At 37.2% G+C, this 20,087-nt stretch overlaps 1 protein-coding gene across 3 annotated transcripts in view; it reads right to left on the bottom strand.

Moving 5' to 3' along the window:
• Nucleotides 1-20,087, bottom strand: part of KIAA0232 (KIAA0232 ortholog) — a 46,825-nt gene that overhangs the window by 17,976 nt on the left and 8,762 nt on the right. For 2 of the 3 annotated variants that reach the window (XM_069014492.1, XM_069014491.1), the window contains exons 2-4: nucleotides 14,450-14,587; nucleotides 1,443-1,509; nucleotides 21-102 (exon numbers count right to left, since the gene is read on the bottom strand). In XM_069014492.1, coding sequence (XP_068870593.1) covers nucleotides 21-102; nucleotides 1,443-1,509; nucleotides 14,450-14,587 — 287 coding nt within the window. Of the gene's footprint in view, nucleotides 1-20; nucleotides 103-1,442; nucleotides 1,510-14,449; nucleotides 14,588-20,087 lie in introns of those variants that run through there. The other variant, XM_069014493.1, reaches the window with a different exon arrangement.

Genomic DNA, 20,087 nt, shown 5'->3' with positions numbered 1-20,087 from the left:
ATAAGAAAAAAAATGCATACATTTCTACTTGATCCTTTGCTGTGGGAGATAAATCAGTCTCAGGAGTCAAAGAGCCTTCTAACTTTTTGTGAATCTTCTCCTCTGTTTTGGAAGAAAATTCCAAACACTTAACAGAAAAATTCAAAAAAGCCAGTGTACTTTGTAACAATATTTAACAAAAAACACCAGGATGTGTAACTGTAATAGTAGTAAAATTTCCATAAAACACTATAAATAACAAAGAAATTACAAATTACCACCCAAGATTCAAGTTTTTCACAGTTGTCCAGTCCTGCAAATCTGACCAAACATGACTGGCCAGCAGCTCCATGCAACCACATGGATAGCAATGCCCCACTAGGAGAATTCCTGCTGAATGTTTAATTGTTTCATATCCAAATCCTTATCTCATTCTTGCACTGCTACAGACACAAAAAATATTTCTTAAAAAATCAACTATTTAACTGTTTTTATCATTGGCCACATCTAATTTCTCATGTGTTTCACTAAAAGGAAATACCCTTCCACAGTAGTTGCTGAGCTTTGAGTGGATGTAAAGGCATATTTCCTGTGTGAGAGGTGACTCTGAAAATTTTCTAATTCTTTATATTAAAGCCTTTAAAATATAAGAAAAGTGAGACATACTATTTTTTTTAATTTATTTTTTTCAAAATAAATGCTCAGCATCACCTTGGCTCAGGAAGAAGTTCACAGCATTATGAAATACTAAGGGGTGACTAATGATTACAGTTTAAATACAAAAAAAAAAAAAGGGAATGGAAACAGGTAAAATCATGCTTTAAGCAGGTAAATGTTTATCTCTTATTTACAGCTACTTATACTTCACTTCAAGTGTCCAAGGCTGCTACTGTGTCCCTGAACAAACATTTATGTGTGATGAACTTTCACTGGAGATAACACAAGTTTACATTATGCTCCCTCCCCTAAGCTTGATGTCATAAAGTGCCCATTATTATTCCCCTATAGCCCAGAAATTTTAAGTAGTGATGGCTGTTTTGGATGCTTTTCACAGGAATAGTTTCCACATAATTATTTTGAGGCATATCTACTCTTCGCAAGCATCAATACACAAAAGGAACAGAATCAAGCCTACTTTATTTTCATTACTTTTGGTAGGGAGGGGATGCTGAATTTGGAATATTTACTAAAAAAGCAGGCATAGCTGGCTATGAACAGTTATAGATTTCATGAACAAAACTCCATTTGTAAGTGGCTATTTCTAAAGTAAATAAAGCATACAAGCGCAAAATTGCTTAAATTGTTTGAATGAAATTATTCAAACATATTTTAAAACTGCATGGCCTGTACTAAAAGTTACTGAAATAACAGCCTACTCCCCCACACCCACCCCTGTCTCAGAATGTTGCGTAGTTGATAAATACAATGCATGGCCTCGGAAGTTTAAACATTTTTTTCCTCACCTTGCTTACTCTGAAGGTCTTTCAGTTTGGAGCAAAGCTCCTCCACTAATGTTTCAATTCCAGAGCTCTGCACGACAACAAAACCACATGGGAAAAAAAAAAGAAAAAAATAGAAAACATAACTTACTAAAAAGAATTCATAGAAATATATCAATACAGTAAACATAGCAGACATATTGTTCTTTTTGCACAGTAACTATCTATGAAAAATCAACAAAAATTATTTATAGGTATAAATCCAATCCTATAAATATGTAATTAGAGGTCAAAATGATTCCATGAAACATGAAGATACATTCACAGAGAGGTTTCAAACTACAAGTCACATTGTTGCATTACAGGATATCCAAGGCTTTGCAAACACTGCATGTCACATTTACTGCATGGTATTGCTGCAGATTTAGCCAGGAGTCTCAGGATAGAAGTTCAATCACCCACTGAATACTAAGATGCATTTCAAAAAGTTAAGCCTGATTCTTTTGGCTGCACGGTTTATACCTGTGGGAAGGGACTGCTAAAATGATACAGAAAATCAGGCATGAAGGTGGAAAGGAGAACAGTAGGAAGGCGTACACACGTGGCAGAGAGGGAGAGGAAAAGCTTCCACAGTATCTATATGCAAAACCCAGCCCACAATCTTGCCAATTTACAATAACTAGGTATTTTTTTCTTTTTAAACATTGTGTTACTAGCTCAACAACACAGGAGAGCAGAGGAAAAAATAAACACCTACTTCATATTCCCTATAAGCCTCTATTTTTCTCCTTTATTCCTCTACATAAATACTGAAATACTGAAAATAAACATACACAAAAACCAGTCCAATATATTACCCATAGAGAAAAACCCCATGCTATTCCAATGGAAAAAAAGTTGAATTCCCATCAGCAAAATATTAAACACCAATCTACAGCCTGAAATGATCATTCCTGTTGGAAGGAAAACTAGGTGAGGTGGGTACTGTATGGGTACTTGGGTTCTTGTTAATTCGATGCTCGGGAGTTGTACTTCACACTTTCCATAACAGCAAACAGAGCTAGAATCACAGCTAAACACAGCAATCTGGCACTAGTGGGGAGGATACAAGAAGTCCCCTGCACATCACCCTACAGCTGAGAGCGGTAATGAGGGAGGACCATGCAGCTTATTGTATCCTATGCACAGTTTCCTCAATATCAAATCCATCATTGTTGGAAATCTAGTTCCAATTACACTTGGAGAAACTTACACAAACCCCCAAGAAAATTATCTCATCTTCTGAATTTAAGATGATCTTATTTGTGCATATAGTTATGGGACATGTTTTCTCTCCAAAGGTAACGCTGATCAAATATCAAGTTACAGAAATGCACAGAAAAGAGTTTGATTTGCTGTGTGACCGTGGTGGTATGGAGATTCAATTTTTCCAAGATCTAAGAGTTTCTCATCTCTCCTGATTACTGTCCAGAAATTGCTGAGAAATGTGAATATATGTTGATAAAGAACAAGAAAATATTATGAAAAAGAGAATACTAATTTATGCAGTCAGAGTAGCTTGTTTAATTCACTGTCACAAAAACACTCTTGAAAAATCATACACTGAAGCGATGATTTATATGCTAACTCTAAACTTTAATTATTTGCAGCCAAGTGAGAAAGAAAGCAATTTTCTATTCCTAACTGTATTGCTGCACTGAAGTGCTAAATATAAACCTTTATGCCACATACTTAACTGAGGATGACTTAGCAATATCAAACTTCAGAAGGCATCTTTTGTATCAGTAAATTTACCAGCATAAATTAAATCATTTAGCAAGAACCAAGCAAGACAGTAATATGAATGAAGCTATGTAGTTGTAATAATTTGCCACATATATGCCACTTAATTTATCCATTAATATGCCACTCTTGACTCCCCCCCTCCTCCCCCCAAAAGGTCAACAGAGGAGGAGCTGGCCTTGGTTTTCCTTAGCTCCCAAAACTGTCTAATCAAACAGACACCTGTAGCAAACACTCCAAGGAATACAGATTCACTTCATTAACTTAATTATAACATCATGCTAAAAAAATGCCCCCAAACCAGCAACAATATGCTTACCATTGCACCGAAGAAGTGAAAACTTTTGGAATCAAACACTTCATTTCCTCCTGTACCATGAAACTAATACTTGAGTCAGCTGACGCGCTGCCCGCTGTCCTGCATGGCGCTGAAGGAGACAGCGCTCACTTTAAAACCGGGGGGGTGGGACCCACTGTGCAGAACACCAGGTCTCTGGAGATCCCCTGCTCAACTTCTTACTGCAGCACATGAAAACGTGCTGCAGACTTAATGTAATGAATGCCATGGCAGTTATTCCAAATATGACACTGGTGTTCTCGGAATATGAGATTTAGTTGCTTTTTTTATTGTTTACCCTAATGCCTTGTAGCTGTAACAACCCCATGGCCTGAAAATAACACATTCCAGGCACTGGCTTGGTTCAATAGGACACAACTAGCTAACAAAACTAGGTGATCCGGATGAAGCACTTTGCTCATGTTCAAATTTAAAGACAGACACCATACAATACAAATACTGGAGCATCTTACAAAGATTTTGAAATATGGAAGTTTTAGTGCCCAATTATGATTGCTTTTGTAATTCCATCATGAAAGGCTTAAAACTCAAAATTGTCTGTCCCAGATTTCTACTAACCTGTTTCTCTCATTCAAATTACAAAGGGCAGCACATAATTTTTTAATTAATATTTTTCATTTTGCATAACAATATATCCTGCACACCAAGCACATTTTATTCTGTTGTACTGTTTTTAACATTTTTCTCTTTCCTTCCCCTGCTTCAACATACATCCAGTTTCACCAAAAGTTGTTCTTTTTGGCTTTTTATCAGCTGGCTACAGCAAGGGAAGGATTACATAAAGGATAGGTGTTATGTTACTGGCATAGGAGGGATGGTGCTAACAGATAAATTAAGCTTCTGAACTCACCCAGCATGAACAAGAACAGTCAATCTGACTGCTGGAGTTACAGGACTCCAATAGCCACTGTCTTCCTTAGTGACCACCATGACCCTACTCAGAGCCTAATTAATGCAGTTCTGCATAATGGAGAATGAGACCAAATTAATAAAAAAAAAACAAAACAGCAACGCTCACTCACATTTTTACACATATTTGTAAATATGTTTGTTAGTTTCGACTTTTTTTTGAGGTTGGGTTTTTTTTCTCCCTAAACACACAGGCTCACACATTATATATAATGTCAAATCTTAAATCAAAGACCTTTTGAACACATTCTGCTTTGGAAGCAGAGCAGTCAGAGATGACAAGTGGTAACTCATTAGCCTGAAGCAATCCAATTGCTTTCATATGTACATCCACACCTCTGTATAGCTACAGAAAATGTTCCCAGAAGATATTAACACGGTAGGTGTAGTTACTTCTGAAATGTTTTTATAAATTTAAAATATTCAGTTAAATTTATAAATGAACCATGGAAAAACCCAGTATTATGTGTACCAAATTGAAATTCACTAAAACCTGTTGCCTATGTTAACAGTGGGCACTGGCTTCTATGTTTTTACAGTTTTGAGTAAGAAATTGTGAAACATTAGCTCCTCTCATATTCTTGACAAATCACCTGAATTCTTAAGTGATATTCATCTCTGCTAGCAGGCTACTTCTTAATGTTACAAACAAGCACAGCACAGTCACCATCCAGAAAATTTAAGAAGTTTTTCCTGAATTTCATTGCAAACAGCACCGTTACTATTTCACATAGTTATATTACAGAACTGAGAAGAGGACTGTTCAGTAAATTTTTTATTTTCACTGAGCTTTCACCTCTTCCCATCACCCAGTAATGATATCTGCTTATGGGTCTCATATTTCTGACAAAAAAATGCCATGCAAACATATACTTTGTTCTGCAGATCTGCACATATGCAACAGCCAAGCCTTCTGGACAAAACAAAGGAAAATTAAATTCTGATAGCCAGTAGTTAGAATGAGATTTCCACATCCAACAGACCATGAATATATACACAGAAACGGAAAAATTCCGTCAGACTGTACAACTCCAAGGGAAGTATTGTTTTGGGGAGCTGTTGTTCGGGCTTAGGTTTTTAGCAGGTTCAGGTTTTTTGCTCCTAGTCTAACATAAGTTAAAAGCTTCCTCCAGAAGCTTTGAACTGTGCAGTGTAAATATTTACTAAATATGGCTTGTTACTTCAGGCTTGTAAGGTATGGAGAAAGTTCCTTGCTCCTCTTCAATCTTTTTGAAAAGCGAAAGCATGACAATTCCTTTTATCTGAACAATTAAAATAATCACTCATTCACTATTAGGGTTTTGAGAGCTTTCTATCTTTCACTTTCAACACAAATCCTCATTTCCTTTTCCCAAACATACACAATAGTTTAGGTTGGAAAGTACCTCTGGAGATCATCTAGTCCAAACCCCTGCTGAAACAGGATAAACTAGAGAATATTGACAGAGTACTTCACAAAATGCAAGTTCAAACAATCTAGAAATTAAAGTAAATCAATATATTCATAGTTCCAAATCATTGATTTTACAGGCCATAGGGCTCTCCAGAGAAGATGCTATTCTGACTGCACCAACACTGTTTTGTTAGCATGTCTCCGGTCACCAAGTGCAGGATTAGATAGCTCTTCTATATGAATCAGCTGTTAAGCCACGTGAACTGAGTAAGGCACAAAATGTGATTCACTGCAACCACACATCTATTTCTGTATTTTGTAGGATGATGAGAGAAAGTTAAAAGTCTAGGTTTTCATTTTTTAACATTCTGACACAGTATAATTCATCTGATTACAAGTACTCTCACAAGAGGTGCTCAAGACAGACTAAAAAATAGTCTTGGCCCAAGATCAGCACTACGTGAATATATGAATAAATAAATCAATCCATTAAAACAGCATCTTCCCTGGGGTGTTCAATCCAGGTGAGTTCAAAGGATTAAAATAAGGTTCCAGCTTGCATTATCATAGTAAGGTGAATGACACTAAAAAACACTTAAGAGTATGTACTTGTAAACGTTTTTGACCCTTTAGCAGCAAGAACACAATTAAATCTTTATCTGTTCATTTGAATATGTAATGATTTATCACAAAGATACTGGACCAGTCAGAAAAACAAATTCTATTTATTAACTTCTCTTTTTTGGGCTCATGAATACTTGATCCAAAGTAATCTTCAACAAATGTGTGACCTCAGAATATTAATTTCCAAGCAAACTGACTTAATATCACATAAACCCAAGCCATTTTAAGAAATATGAGAGCAATAGCTCTCCATGAAACTCTCTTAATCCTGTCTTTGGTATTAAAACAACATTAGGAAAGGTAAATTACATATCTAGCACATAGCTAGGATCGGGCTCAGATTTCAGAGCTGTAATTCACCACATCACACACCACTTTCTAAGAGAGAGAGAGATAATAAATAGCACGTGTTATTTACTAATTCTAGATAAAAGAGATCATCTGCCAGCTCAAATTAACTTCAAATGAACATGCTATCCCGAAATGTAGGTTACTAGAGCAGCTGATCTGACTTCTGTTATTTAAAACTTAATTCTTTTAGCTCCCTCCCATAGCAGGCTACACTGAAATAGATGTTATCCCTCCAAGAAAGGATAATTCCTCACTAGAAACTATTCTTCCTGATTATTATTCATCACTTATAAACAAACATGCTGACTTCAAAGCCACAACAGACTTGCTATCCATGTAAGCAGTGCTGCTGTGAGATTTCACTTAATCACCGCACTTCATCTTGCCCATGGTAAAATGTTCTCATCTGTATTATCAATGAAATGGAAGAAACTTTTAAAGTGAGTTCCCACCAATTATGAAAAAGCTCTTTTCTGCACCAATGAAATGCAGAAAGGACACTTGAGTTTTCCTCAGCAGGTGCTCTGCCAGATTCATTCAAGTCTGCTTCTGTGTATGATAAGAATTCATAATGGACCCCCATCTCAAATTTTTTGTGAAAATTATTGCTCTACGTTAAGGAAAATTATAATCTAATAACACTGCTCTGTGATGGAACACAAGACATTATTCAGGAGAGCTCTGTAACCAGCTCTTCTGGCATTTTCCTGGCACACCTGTGTGCCTGAAAGACTGTGCTGCTCCTCCCTCCAAGAAATGCATATGCCAACTTTCCCTCTGTCCCAGCTTTATTAGAGAAGCTGCTGTGAGGACAGATCTGCCTTGCCCCAGTTTGCCCCCATTTTCATTGGAAGTACACACAAGGTGAAATTACTTTCAATCACACTGAACACCTACTTTCAGCCTCCAAGACGGTCATCTCTACTATGGGAAATATTTAATGTGATGAAGCAACTTTTGTGTAGACTAAGCTCCCACAAAGAATTTCTCCAGTTCAGTATGTACATTTTCTATATTGAGAAAACGCATACAAAAATTGGAATAATTAAAACTTTTGTCAGCTTCAATTAATGTTACTATTACCGACAGCAAAGTGGTTTCAGTAACATGACAAATCAGATATGTGGAATATCTGTTTAATGAATATCTGTTTAATGCCAAAGTCATAAAGAAAAAGGAATTGATTTATTGTAATTAGTTTATTCTGTGATGGTTACCTTGGCAAGACAAATGACTTTCATTTCCTATATGGTATCTGAAATTATTTTTAAAATTCTTTCCTAAATAACGCTGCATGTTCTGGAAACAGCTAGTATATCCCTTTCCATAAGGATAACTGGACACAAACCAAAAGAAAGATAATATTCATGGAATTTTTGAAGTGTTTTGGCATTTTCTGGTAAAAGACTCTGAACAATCATCCTCAGACACATAGAAATGCTTACTACTAAGCTAGTCAGGATATATGCTTCAAGAACCATTAAGGCTGTTTTGGAACCTTAACTTCATTTTTTTATACTTTAATAAATTAAAACTTTTCAACATGCACTTCACCTTTCTGATTTATTAAGATGGCTTTTACACAACTTGATTCATGTCCCGTATCTTTACATTAACACTCTTGTTCATGTCACTTCTAATTATACATAGATGTGTAATTTAAATCACTTATGAAACCATCTAATGTTTACAGCCTGATTCTCTGGTATCCCAGTGTAGTGGTCAGTGTGTATTACCTAATTAATATTAGGTTATGTTAGAGAAGCAGGGAACAGCAGGAATAAATCAGTGATTAAAATGAATTTTAAATCATCTAGTTAAGGTGCCATTCTACTTAGAAAGAAAGACAGTTCTTGCTATAAACTCCAGAAGTCCTTTTCCCTCAGTTCTTGCCTATCGCTATTGCAAAGTGCAAGGCAGATGATGTGACAGTGCCTTGGTCTAACTGGCACACAGATACCACAATCTCTGGAGACAGCAATAGTTGGCCAGAGTAACCCATCAATAAAAGCATGCTCAGATATGCAATCATAACCAATTGATTCATTTGGCCTGATCAGGAGATTATTTCTACAAATAAGGTTTATGTGCAGAACTGTAGTAACTGCATGGATGCCCCATGCCTGCTAATGTTCAAGGCCAGGTTGGATGGGGCTGTGAGGAAACTAGTCTAGTGGGAGTGTCCCTACCCATGGCAGGAGGTTGGAACGAAATGATCTTTAAGGTTCCTTCCAACCCAAACCATTCTAGGATTCTATGATTCTATGAAAGTTTGACGGTTCTGCACTTCGAGTAAGAAAGATGACAAATGCTAAGAAAATGTCAACAAAATCTTATTTTAGACACATCTCAAGTCTGTGCTGAAAGCAAGGCACATTTGAGAATAAAATTACCATTAAAATTTTTAGCAAAACTGTTCACTAGAGCCCCACTTGTTCCTCTATGTGCTCCTGCATGATAACACAAGTATCAGAAGAGTTCTATTCCCCCTTCATAACTCAAAGTAAGCAAAGCCAGTGCTCTATGCTGTTAGCATGCCCACACCTGACTACATTTAAAAGAAATTACTGTTACGAAGTTTCACCAATTATGTTTCCATGTTACCCCCAAGCAGTAATTTCTTAGAACAGTGGGATGGAAGGCACTGTGTGTTCTTGTCAAATACATTAGAGCAGTTCTCTTTCAAAATTCATCACAGAATCTATCAACCAAGACTAGCTCTTGCTTTAACATGTTGCACACGGTTTCATGTGGCAGTTAGAAGACTTTGAGAGCTTGGTTAGTTCAGAATGGACCACACTGCCTGAACCCCATTATGACAGGCCTTGGGAGATCAGCAGCATTAGACACTAGGAATGTCTCAGGATGTGCTGTGGAACAGCTTAGGCAAAGTGGACACCTACAATGGGAGAAGGAAAGAGTCTTGGAGCACTGGTTTCATCAGTGCTGAAAGTAAGATCCACAGGAAGCTGTCTCCTCATTCTTAAAAAGCCCTCACACATTTCATCAGAAGGACACAGCCACTGCTGTAACTGAAACTCTGGCACCATCTTGGAGTGCAGCTTCACGTGTCACACTGCAAGTGGTCAATGAATTAACTGCACTCCGTAGCAACCGCAATAGCACAGCTGGAGACCTGCTCATTCTATTGAGCAATGCAAATTTTAGCCGAAAAAGGTAAAAGCTAATTAAGCTTGGATTTAAGACCAATGGACAGGCACATAAGTAATTTCAATATTATTCCTAGTAAATACACCTATTCAAAAGTCTTACATGTATCAGTCTCCATAAGCAATTCCAACCTTGCTCACAGTATCCACCTTGTAAAAAGTGACACACATGAATTTCTAAACTCTTATTTAATAAATTTCTGAGTCTCAAATATACTGCTTTCTGCCTTTTTACTGACAGTAACAAGACAAGTAATGACAAGTTTCATTATTCAAATACAAAATACTTTAGACTGTCAGAATTAGGAGGTTTTAAAAAAAGAAAAAAAAATCTCAAATTGCACATGAACAAACGGATCTGTGTTTCAGATAGGAATTACAAACAACAACAACAAAACTAAACATCAAGTTATTTAATTTTGACATACCAGCTGTTTTTACTTAAAATTTGAGGCAGTAATTTAAGGATAAAATTTCTTATTTTCATCAGAGGACTTTTATATAAATATTCCCCAGTCCTAAACATTAGGTTTTTTTACTCAACATTTCATTAGAATGGATATCCCTACATGACCAGTTAACTGCAAACCAACATTTTAAAATTTCTTCCAGACTTCAGCAGGATAAAAATTAAGATGAAATCTCTACTCAAGGTCAATATTAACAAGCTTTTTAAAACTTGAGCAATTCTTCAGCATGTCTTTGAACTGCTATTTATTCAAGTGTTTCAGAAAAAATAAACTTTAGAACTACAGTAGGAATAGCAATTGATTGCTACATTAAAGTACTTGGCTTAAAAGTTCTTCTCACCATCATTCTGTCTCCATTTTCTGGCAAGTTGCGATGTACTTACGTTGCCTCTGCTCCTGACTGCAAGAGCATCTGCAGCCAAAGACTCATTCATACGAATATAGACAATTTGAGACACCAAAATGCTTGTTACACAAAATATACTGTCCTCAGAACATACATTAACAATTTGCATTCTTGCATATACCAGATGGAATCTGTTAAAATCAGGCCTCCTCTCACAAACACACTTAGTCCACAACAGGTGCAAAGAGTGAGGCAGAGCAGGTTCTCTGACTCGTCAATCTCCATGATATAGGAAATGTTTTAGAAATAAACACCAAATTGTAGGCTTCTTGAAGTTAAATGTTTGTTTTCAGGACCATGAAATTAAAACTAGAACCTTGGATTTTTGTCTCAGATTAGTGTTTTACAGCATTACTCTTTTTAATAAGAGAGGAAAAACTGAATTCAAGCAAAACTAAGCTACCAAATGAAGTACACACTAAGAATGAATACTGTGGAAATGAAAATCTACAAGAGATGGTTTCAAAATATTTGTTTCAACCACTGAATGAAAGTCTGACAAAACAGTACTTACTGCTATCAAGCCAATTTTCATACAATCCATTTTACAACTTCCTCTCTCCATCAAGCACCTTTTTGAAGAGATCACCCGATTTTAAAGCTTTTGATTACTGCTAGGAGGAGGAGGCAGACTGACTACCGTTTCTCAACACATTATTGGTTTAAATAATTAAATGCAAAATTAAAAATTACATTACCCGGATCTCTGTAATTTCCTAAGAGAGTTAGGAAAGTTACTACTGATCCTCATTACCTCTTCATCTTTTGCACACTTTTGTCTCTAAAATAGATCAGGCTGCAAAATCCTAAAGTCTTCACTGAATTGTCTCCCTTGTTTTGGCTCTTTTGTGTGTGTTTGTTTGTGTGTGCCTGTACACACGTGTGTATACATACTCTGTCTACAGATGTACACAGGGTAAACCCTAAAATCACTTCACTTAAATACAATTTTATTTAAATATATTTAAGTTGAAATACACCAAGACTTTTTTTTTCCAATTACTCCCAATAAAGGGGCTCAAACTTGCTTGCTTTGCTCCAGTACTAAGGTTGAAAGAAGAGGTTAGGCTGGAAGAGCAAGTGTTCCATATCCATGTGAGCAGGTTGGCATTTCTGTATCCACCTACTTTGAAAAAGGGATCACAGAAGGACAGCTAAACTGTAAAAAAGCTCCATAACTGCCCATGTGGACTATTTATCAGGCCACTTGCAAAACGAGAACATCCTCATGAACACATCTACCTCATCTGACAACAACAACAAAAAAATCACAGGTAAACATTTCTCAGATGATTCAGAAAACTATTTAAAAAAATTCAAGTGGCACCAGAAAAAAAGTATTATTTGTATCTCAACAATTTTTATAAATATTCCTTACACACAACTGACCTACAATTCCAACTACAGTTCACAGAGCATTTTTATCTTTTTGTAGAGACAAAACCATGAAAACTGTTTGGAGCAGCTTGAATACCTCAGCAGAAACAGCATTTGAACATTATCTTTCACAGTCTAAAATCTACTGATTATTCCCACAGATCAGCACACAAATTTAAATACAAAAATGCAACAACATGAGAAACGTGTTTGAAAAAGCAGAAATAAAACATATCTTACAAATTATTTTAAAGTATTACTAGCATTTAAGCAGGATCACCCTTCCCTTTAACTCTAGGGGAAAAAATAAAAGAAGTCTGTATTTCTTTCATGCAATGCGTGTGTTAAACTACCTACAAAGCAGCTTTGAGTAACAACTTTTTTTAAAAGGGTTAAAGGTTCAATTCTGTGTTTGAAAATACATTATAAAAATTATGACCTGCAATTTCATTAATGACAACAAATGTGAAAGCTTAACTGTCTGAGCAGGCAACAGAAGTCAAAATAGCTCTGAAATAACTCAAGTCTACAGGTTGCAGATTATAGGTTAATGTTGAACACTAAAAATTTGACAAGGTGACAGGGGTCAAAGATGAAGTTATTTTTCAACCTTTCAGATACCATGTATTTTTATTCTTTCAAAACTGTAGTTGAATAGTTTCTTCCCTTCTCTGTTATAGGTTATCAATAAATTTACTTCCTTCCTATTGCTCTGCAACTAAATTTCTCTATATTATGTAAACTTAGCTCTAAGTGCTGATCATTGATTTTCAGCTATGTGGAGATGCATCAAGGGAGTAATTTCTAAAGTTAAGAATCAAACATCAGTATTCCTGTGGTCTATGTATGAGACCTACATTTTGTTGTTCATAAAATGAGTATACAAAGACAAACATATCCTCAAGAAAGACATTACTTCTTGCAATTATTTCTCCATATTTGTTTCATATTTAAATTAACTTCTATGGTAGTTAGAGTGCTGACCTCAATATTCTCTAACTATGAGAGCAGAGCAAATTACCAACAAAATTGTACTTTGCATCACTTTGTTAGGATAATAAGTAATGGGAAAATGGGACTTCAGAAATCTCCCAGTTAAGTGAGTTAGCTATTTAATAACTGAACAAATACTCAAGTAGCTTCACAGACAGTGAGCCAGAACATGATGGTAATGCTGCTGAAGGTGGTGGGAATAACCACCAAATCATCCTCACTTCCTTGATTACTCTGCCACAGCCTTGCTGGCACAAGTGTCTGTGCCACAAATCTGACCAGGAAACCTCTCTGGGTTAACCTTTCCTCTGCCCTAACCAAGTTAATCTCAGGAAACTGATTCACTTTTCCAAACCAGTTCTCCATGTAACCACCCAAACGCACGTGCAAACACAAGCTATGACTAGGAAGGTGTGTAGAGCAGTAACACAACCAGGCTGCATAGGTGGGGTAGTTTCTTCTTACAGCAGTGACAGACCAGAGAACTTATAGTTCTGTAAACTAAAAAACAGAGTTTCTCATTTTTGTTGTCTGACAAATCGCCTTAGAGAGCTTCCTTTGATTTGTGCTACAGATCATTTTTTCTTTTTAAACATTGCCTTCAACTGCCTCTCCCTTTGTCCACTTTTCTGCTCAACTGCAATGATACCTGCTGCCTCTGCTATCTTCCTTCAACTGCCACCTTCACCTCTCCTCACCTTCTCTAGTCAGTGCACTTCAACTCCACTTCCACTCAATCATGTCATCTGGAAAGTGAACATTTGCTACGATACATGGCTTTTTATTTAGGAATTCTGGATTACACATGTAGCATGCACAGAGCAAGATGGCTTTCTTCCCAAATATTCCAGTCCTTTCTATTTACACAGAACACAAAGTCAATTTAGAATTTTTAGAATTACCTTTATGCAAAGCTTTATGGTAATTTCAACTCAAACTGGTGTATTGCAACTGCCCCTGACAAGAACAGGTGAGGGTTTACAGAAAGGAAAGCATGACACTACATAGTACAGAATCTCTTGTGAAATCATTCTACCATACACAGATTTCATAATTTCCTAAAGAAAAATAAGGAATTCTTGGAGAACTCTTGGCGAGCTAGCATTTTAAGAAGCCACAAATTAAAAGATAAGCATCACAAGCTAAATATATCTAGCACAAAGAAGGACATGAAGGACATTAAGTAGTCCAAACTTACTTCATCAGAAGCAGAGCGAAGACACTGGACAGCAGCCTGTTTTTTCATTTCCTCTAGTGTTAGATCAGAGCACTTTTTCTTACTCTTTCCCCATTTCTTGTAAGCTCCCTTTTCCCAGCCCAGGAAGATGTCATTCTCCTAAAATCAAAATAAAGAAATCACATAATACATTAATATCTCAGTACTATAGCAAAACAGGACTACAAATAACATACTGTTCAAAATAAAACCAACCCGTTTCTATCTGCTAAAAACTACTTTTTGCCAAATAAAAGATTGTTTGATTACATAAAACTTGCACTTACTATTCAGAAAAGCACATGCATTTTTCACAGGACATGGAGGCAACTCACACTCCACTGCAATATTTTCCAATTGCAAAGCATATCCACAAAGGCAATTTTATGGCCAACTTATGGTTGAATGTATTACTGGAATTTACACAAAATATGTTAGAGAGTTTCACTGATCTCTGAAACAATACGAATGAAAAGCAAGTAGTTCTGAGTTAAGATCAAACTTAAGAGAAAGTTAAGCAAGTCAAAAGAAGAAAATGCAACGTTAGATCCTGAAGCCCATTCAACTCAGTGTTACAATGAACATGACTACAGCTAGAGATAGCAGTACCGATCATAAAATAAACCTGAACTATTTCAGAAGAAAATTCAGATAACTGAGAAGTGAGGGTGAGTAGGTGGGGTTGGCTTCTCATACATGTAAGAACGATGAAGAACAATAAAATCAAAGTAGAATGCTATTGTATTATATGCAATCATCTGAAGATAGGTAGCATCCCTTATATATGGCTTTTCAGAATTTACAAAATTTTCTGCCAGACTCACTTGTTCTTCACTGTCTGTTCACATATATATACAAGACTTCTCATATTCATCTCATGAAAGAAATATTTTGCCTATCAGTAAAATAGTCTTTAACATCTTATAACGTATGCTTATCTAAAATCATCTTCTTCAGAGAGATCCACAAACACCTGATGCTTTTCAGCCTACCTGTTTGAACCCCTTCAACATATCTGTGACTGCTTCCAAAGACAACCAGGCTAAGGCCTACCCTCATTTACAAGAACTCCTAATTGCCCATGGTTTTGAAGCAAAGTAAAAACAAGTTATCAGTGAAAATAATTGTCCCTGTGCAAATAAAGAACAAGATGGGAAAAAAAAACTGAGCCAAGAGAGACCAATCATCTTCAGAAGCAGCCAACAAAGCGCTGCTATTTGTGACTTCACGTGACAGAGTGCTTCATGAGGGAGCAGAGCAATTTGCTGGATTTACTGTTTAAAGTCTTACTGGAGCACCAAAACTGAAGAACTGCATTTAGTGCTGAAAGAACAAAAAGCTACCAGTCACTGTTTTTCCTAGTACTTCTGCAAGGTGCCACTGATTCATTTAAAACAAAAAATTTGAACAGGCTACTGTACTGTTATTAGAAGGATTAACAGAAAGAAATAATAGAAAAAAGAAAAAAATATCAGAAAATAGATTTAATAGACTGTGCATATCTACAATTAATTTTTAAAAAATAAAATTTTAAGACTTTTCCAAAATTGCAGTTTATGTATTTCTTTATACCACGAGCACTCTAACTCTTCCCAATATTCACACGAAAGAAAACAAACTAATGAGAACCATGTACCCCCCACCAGCACCCAAAACCCCTCCAGCTTACTCACATGGGCACAACGGCAAATGAAAAACAGACTCATTTGTGTGGGTGAAAACTCAGATACACAAGCAAATTTGCACTGGGTTAACTTCATTTATTCTGATTTTAAGTGGGATGTTCATTAAGACAACATCTACAGTAGGAAAACATTCCCAAAATGCTATGTATTACTGTTTTTCTCTATGCTGACAAAGCTTTGCTTTGTACTGGTATATCACAGCTTTACCAGCTATCTGTCAGCAGAGCAGCAAGAACCTTTATGCTCACAGGAATCTATAAAGTAATTCATTCAGTTCTTTACACACATAACTTGAAAGATATCTGACACTTGTTTACAGACTTTGACAGTTTTCAACCTTTAAAAACTGAAAAATCTCTTTTAAGAGCTATCCAATCTTTTTAAAGGGGGAAGGGAGGCTAAACGTAATTCTCTCTCAGGCCCCCACCCCAGAGCTGTGGTATCAAGGTCTCATCCCTCCCTCCGGAGTGAGCTGTTTGTGCACTCTGGGAACAACGTGGCTTGTCTCTCACGATGCAGCAATTGAGGACAGAGCTCTGACAGAATCCTTGTTTTCTTTCTACCTCTGTACACACAAAAAATTTTTCTGGACGCATGGCTTTCAGTCACATCTGGCTGCCAAGTTTAAAACTACTTAAATTAGTCTCTTAATTTTTTTCCCCTCTCTTTTTCTCTCTGTCTTCAGTGGTCAGGAGCCCATCAGTAGGTTTACTCCATAGACTGAAAAGAATAAAGTCCTTAACAAACAGGAAAGCAGCAGCAAAAAAGAAGGCTCAACAAAACATTCTGTATGCATGAAGAAAAGTATACTACTTCCTTCCATGTGGAAAGAAGGGAAAGAATAACCAAGGACTTCTGGTCTCTTCACCTACTAGATGCCTTGTTTCCGAACAGAACTAGAGATCGTAAGATAATGCTCATTTTAATGCAAGAGTTCTACACTGGTCACTGAACATTTCACAAATCAATGCCACTCCAAACTTACAGATTTTAAAAGTGTGCATACACACAGACGAAAAACTAAAATTTGGTTTACAGAATTCTAACACTTAAACCGGACTACCACTACCTAAATTTTTAAGAGATGACCATCCAATATTAAAGAGATATCAACAGAAAGCCAATGCCCTCTGGATACTGAAAAAACCCTAAGTTTGTATATCTATACTGCTATTTAAACATCTACTCTTCAGAGTCCTACTTATCCCCTACCTGCTACATAACTAGATAATTTCATTAGAGATTTTCAATCATGAAGACACCGAAAGTGCAAAGTTTCATGATAAGAATAACTTAATAACTACAAATACGGCTAAAAAAACATTGATTACGTATCTGTATTCTTCACACTAATGATGCCTCAAGAAATCCAGTCTTTTTAGTGCTTAATTCAATTCTAAATTAATATATAGGCACAAATTTTAAGATTTAGAAATGGTTTATTCTATTCAACTATGCAAAAGCAGCAATTCCACCACTTCCCTCTCAACTACCAAGAAACTGGAGAAGCAAAAAAAAAGCAAGTTTGGTAGTGATTCTCATTTCATTTGCTGTAGAGAGAACTATCTACTATCCATAAGAAAACAAATGTGACACCTTGTGATAAGACTGAAATAAAAACATTATGAAGCTCATAGTTCATGCAAATGGTAACATTAGAAAGGGAAATATAACCAATTTTTACAAAAGAAAAAAAAGGAAGACTCGGGCAACTACAGGCCAGTCAGTGTCACTTCTGTGCCTGGCAAGATCATGGCACAGATCCTCCTGGAAAATGTACTAAAGCACATGGAAAATAAGGACGTGACTGGTGACAGCCAACATGGCTTCACTGGGGGCAGATCATGCCTGACAAATCTGGTGGCCTTCTATGACAGGATAACAGCTTTGGTGGGTAAGGGAAAAGTAAATGACATCAACTACCTGGACCTGTGCAAAGCTTGTGACACTGTCCTTGCCTCTGGAAAGACAAGGATTTGACAGATGGACCACTCAGTGGATAAGGAATTGGTTGGGATGGTCGCACTCAAAGAGTTGTGGTCAGTGGCTTGATGTCCAAGTGAAGACCAGAGACAAGCGTTTTCTTCGGTCTGTATTGGTACTGATGCTCTTTAACACCTTTGTCAGTGACATGGACAGTAGGATTAAGTGCTCCCTCAGCAAGTTTCCCAGTGACACCAAACTCTGTGGTGTGGTTGACAACCAGAGGGAAGGGATGCCATCCAGAGGGACCTTGACAGGCTTGAGAGGTGGGCCTGTGTGAACTTCATGAAGTCCAACAACGTCAAGTGCAAAGTACTCCACCCAAGTTGGGGCAACTCCAAATAAATCCAGGCTGGGCAGAGAAAGGATCAAGAGAAGCCCATGGAAAAGGACTTAGGGCTGTTGGTTGATGAGAAGTTGAACATGAGCTGGCAACATGCACTCACAGCCCAGAAGAACAACTGTGCCCCGGGCTGAATCCAAAGCAGTGTGGCCAGCAGGCCGAAGAAGCTGATTCTGGCCCTCTGTCCACTCTCATGAGACCCCACCCACAGTACTGCATCCCAGGTCTGCTCCCAACATGAGAGGGACTTGGATCTGTAGAAGTGAGTCCAGAGAAGGGCCACAAGAGGCCTGGAGCACCTCTGCTATGAAGACAGGCTGAGAGAGTTGAGGTTGTTCAGCCTGGAGAAGAGAAGGCTCCAGGAAGACCTTACAGCACCCTCCAGTACCTGAAGGGCCTACAGAAGAGCTCAGAAGGGACTTTGGACAACAGCATGGAGTGACAGCACAAGGGGGAATGTCTTTAAACTGAAGGAGGGCAGGTTTAGGTTAGATAGTAGAAATTCTTTACCCTGAGGGTTATAAGACACTTGAAAGGTTGCCCAGAGAAGTTGTGGCTGGCCCTTCTCTGGAAGTGTTCAAGGCCAGGCTAGATGGGGCTCTGAGCAACCTGGACTAGTGGAAGGAATCCTTGCCCATGGCAGGGGGAAGGAACTAGATGGTCTTTAAGGTTCCTTCCAAACCAATTCATTCAACGATTCCATGAAAAATTCTATCCAAAATGGAATAGGTCCTCACTGCCTCTAGGAGGATTTCACAATCGAGATTTTGGGGAAAACTGCAACAGATCACATGAGTACATCACCTTTAAGATTATTCAACAATGTATGAAGACCTTCAGTGATCTTGCCTGAAAAAACGCTTCCACTAAACTGAGATTCAGGAAACTCTTCATAGATTGCTTAAAGCCACAGCAGTGGATACCTTTTCGTAATAAAATTTATTATAATTACTGAGAAAGGTCTGATGAGCCAGAATCGGCTTAGACATTTCTTACAGGCTGCCTCAGACTGATAAAGAGATAATACATAGGTGAGATAGTTCAGAAAAAAACACAAGAACATTGGGTCAAACTCAACTAATATGCCCCAAAGGAAATGCAGATGAAGAGTACATTTCAGAGAGCAGCGTAAGTTTTCTCCATGACAAAAAACCATTGCTAACACAGAATAGAGAGGACTGGAAAATGTTTTTTAATTTTAGATAATAACTCCAAATCCAGGTATTACCAGGGAAAGAATTCATCTTAGACTTTTAGTGAAAAACCAGGGAAACATCTAGCCACTACAGTCACCTCCTTTCCAGCTGCCACAACCAGAACATTACAACCCTGTGGAGCCCGGCTGATAATGTATCAGATAAAACAACATGCATTGCTACGACCTCAGGGTATTTGGTACTGATGGCAGGCAGGGAAGAATTCTACCTGTCAAAACTAATCAATCCAAGTATAAAATCCTGTAATCTGAGTTTCTGTCAATTCTAAACTTTTGCTTATAATCCAACCAGTTTGAAAGGGCAGTCTATGTGATGCTCACTAATTAGAAGCTACTGCTAGGCTAAAACTAAGCAGAAGAAATTTGTCACACCCACTCCAAAGAATGAGGGAA

This window comes from Aphelocoma coerulescens, chromosome 4 (genome assembly GCF_041296385.1).
Source record: "Aphelocoma coerulescens isolate FSJ_1873_10779 chromosome 4, UR_Acoe_1.0, whole genome shotgun sequence".
In the NCBI taxonomy this organism is placed as follows: Eukaryota; Metazoa; Chordata; class Aves; order Passeriformes; family Corvidae; genus Aphelocoma; species Aphelocoma coerulescens.
Note: the sequence above shows the minus strand (reverse complement) of the source record. Positions and strands in the feature narration are given on the sequence as shown.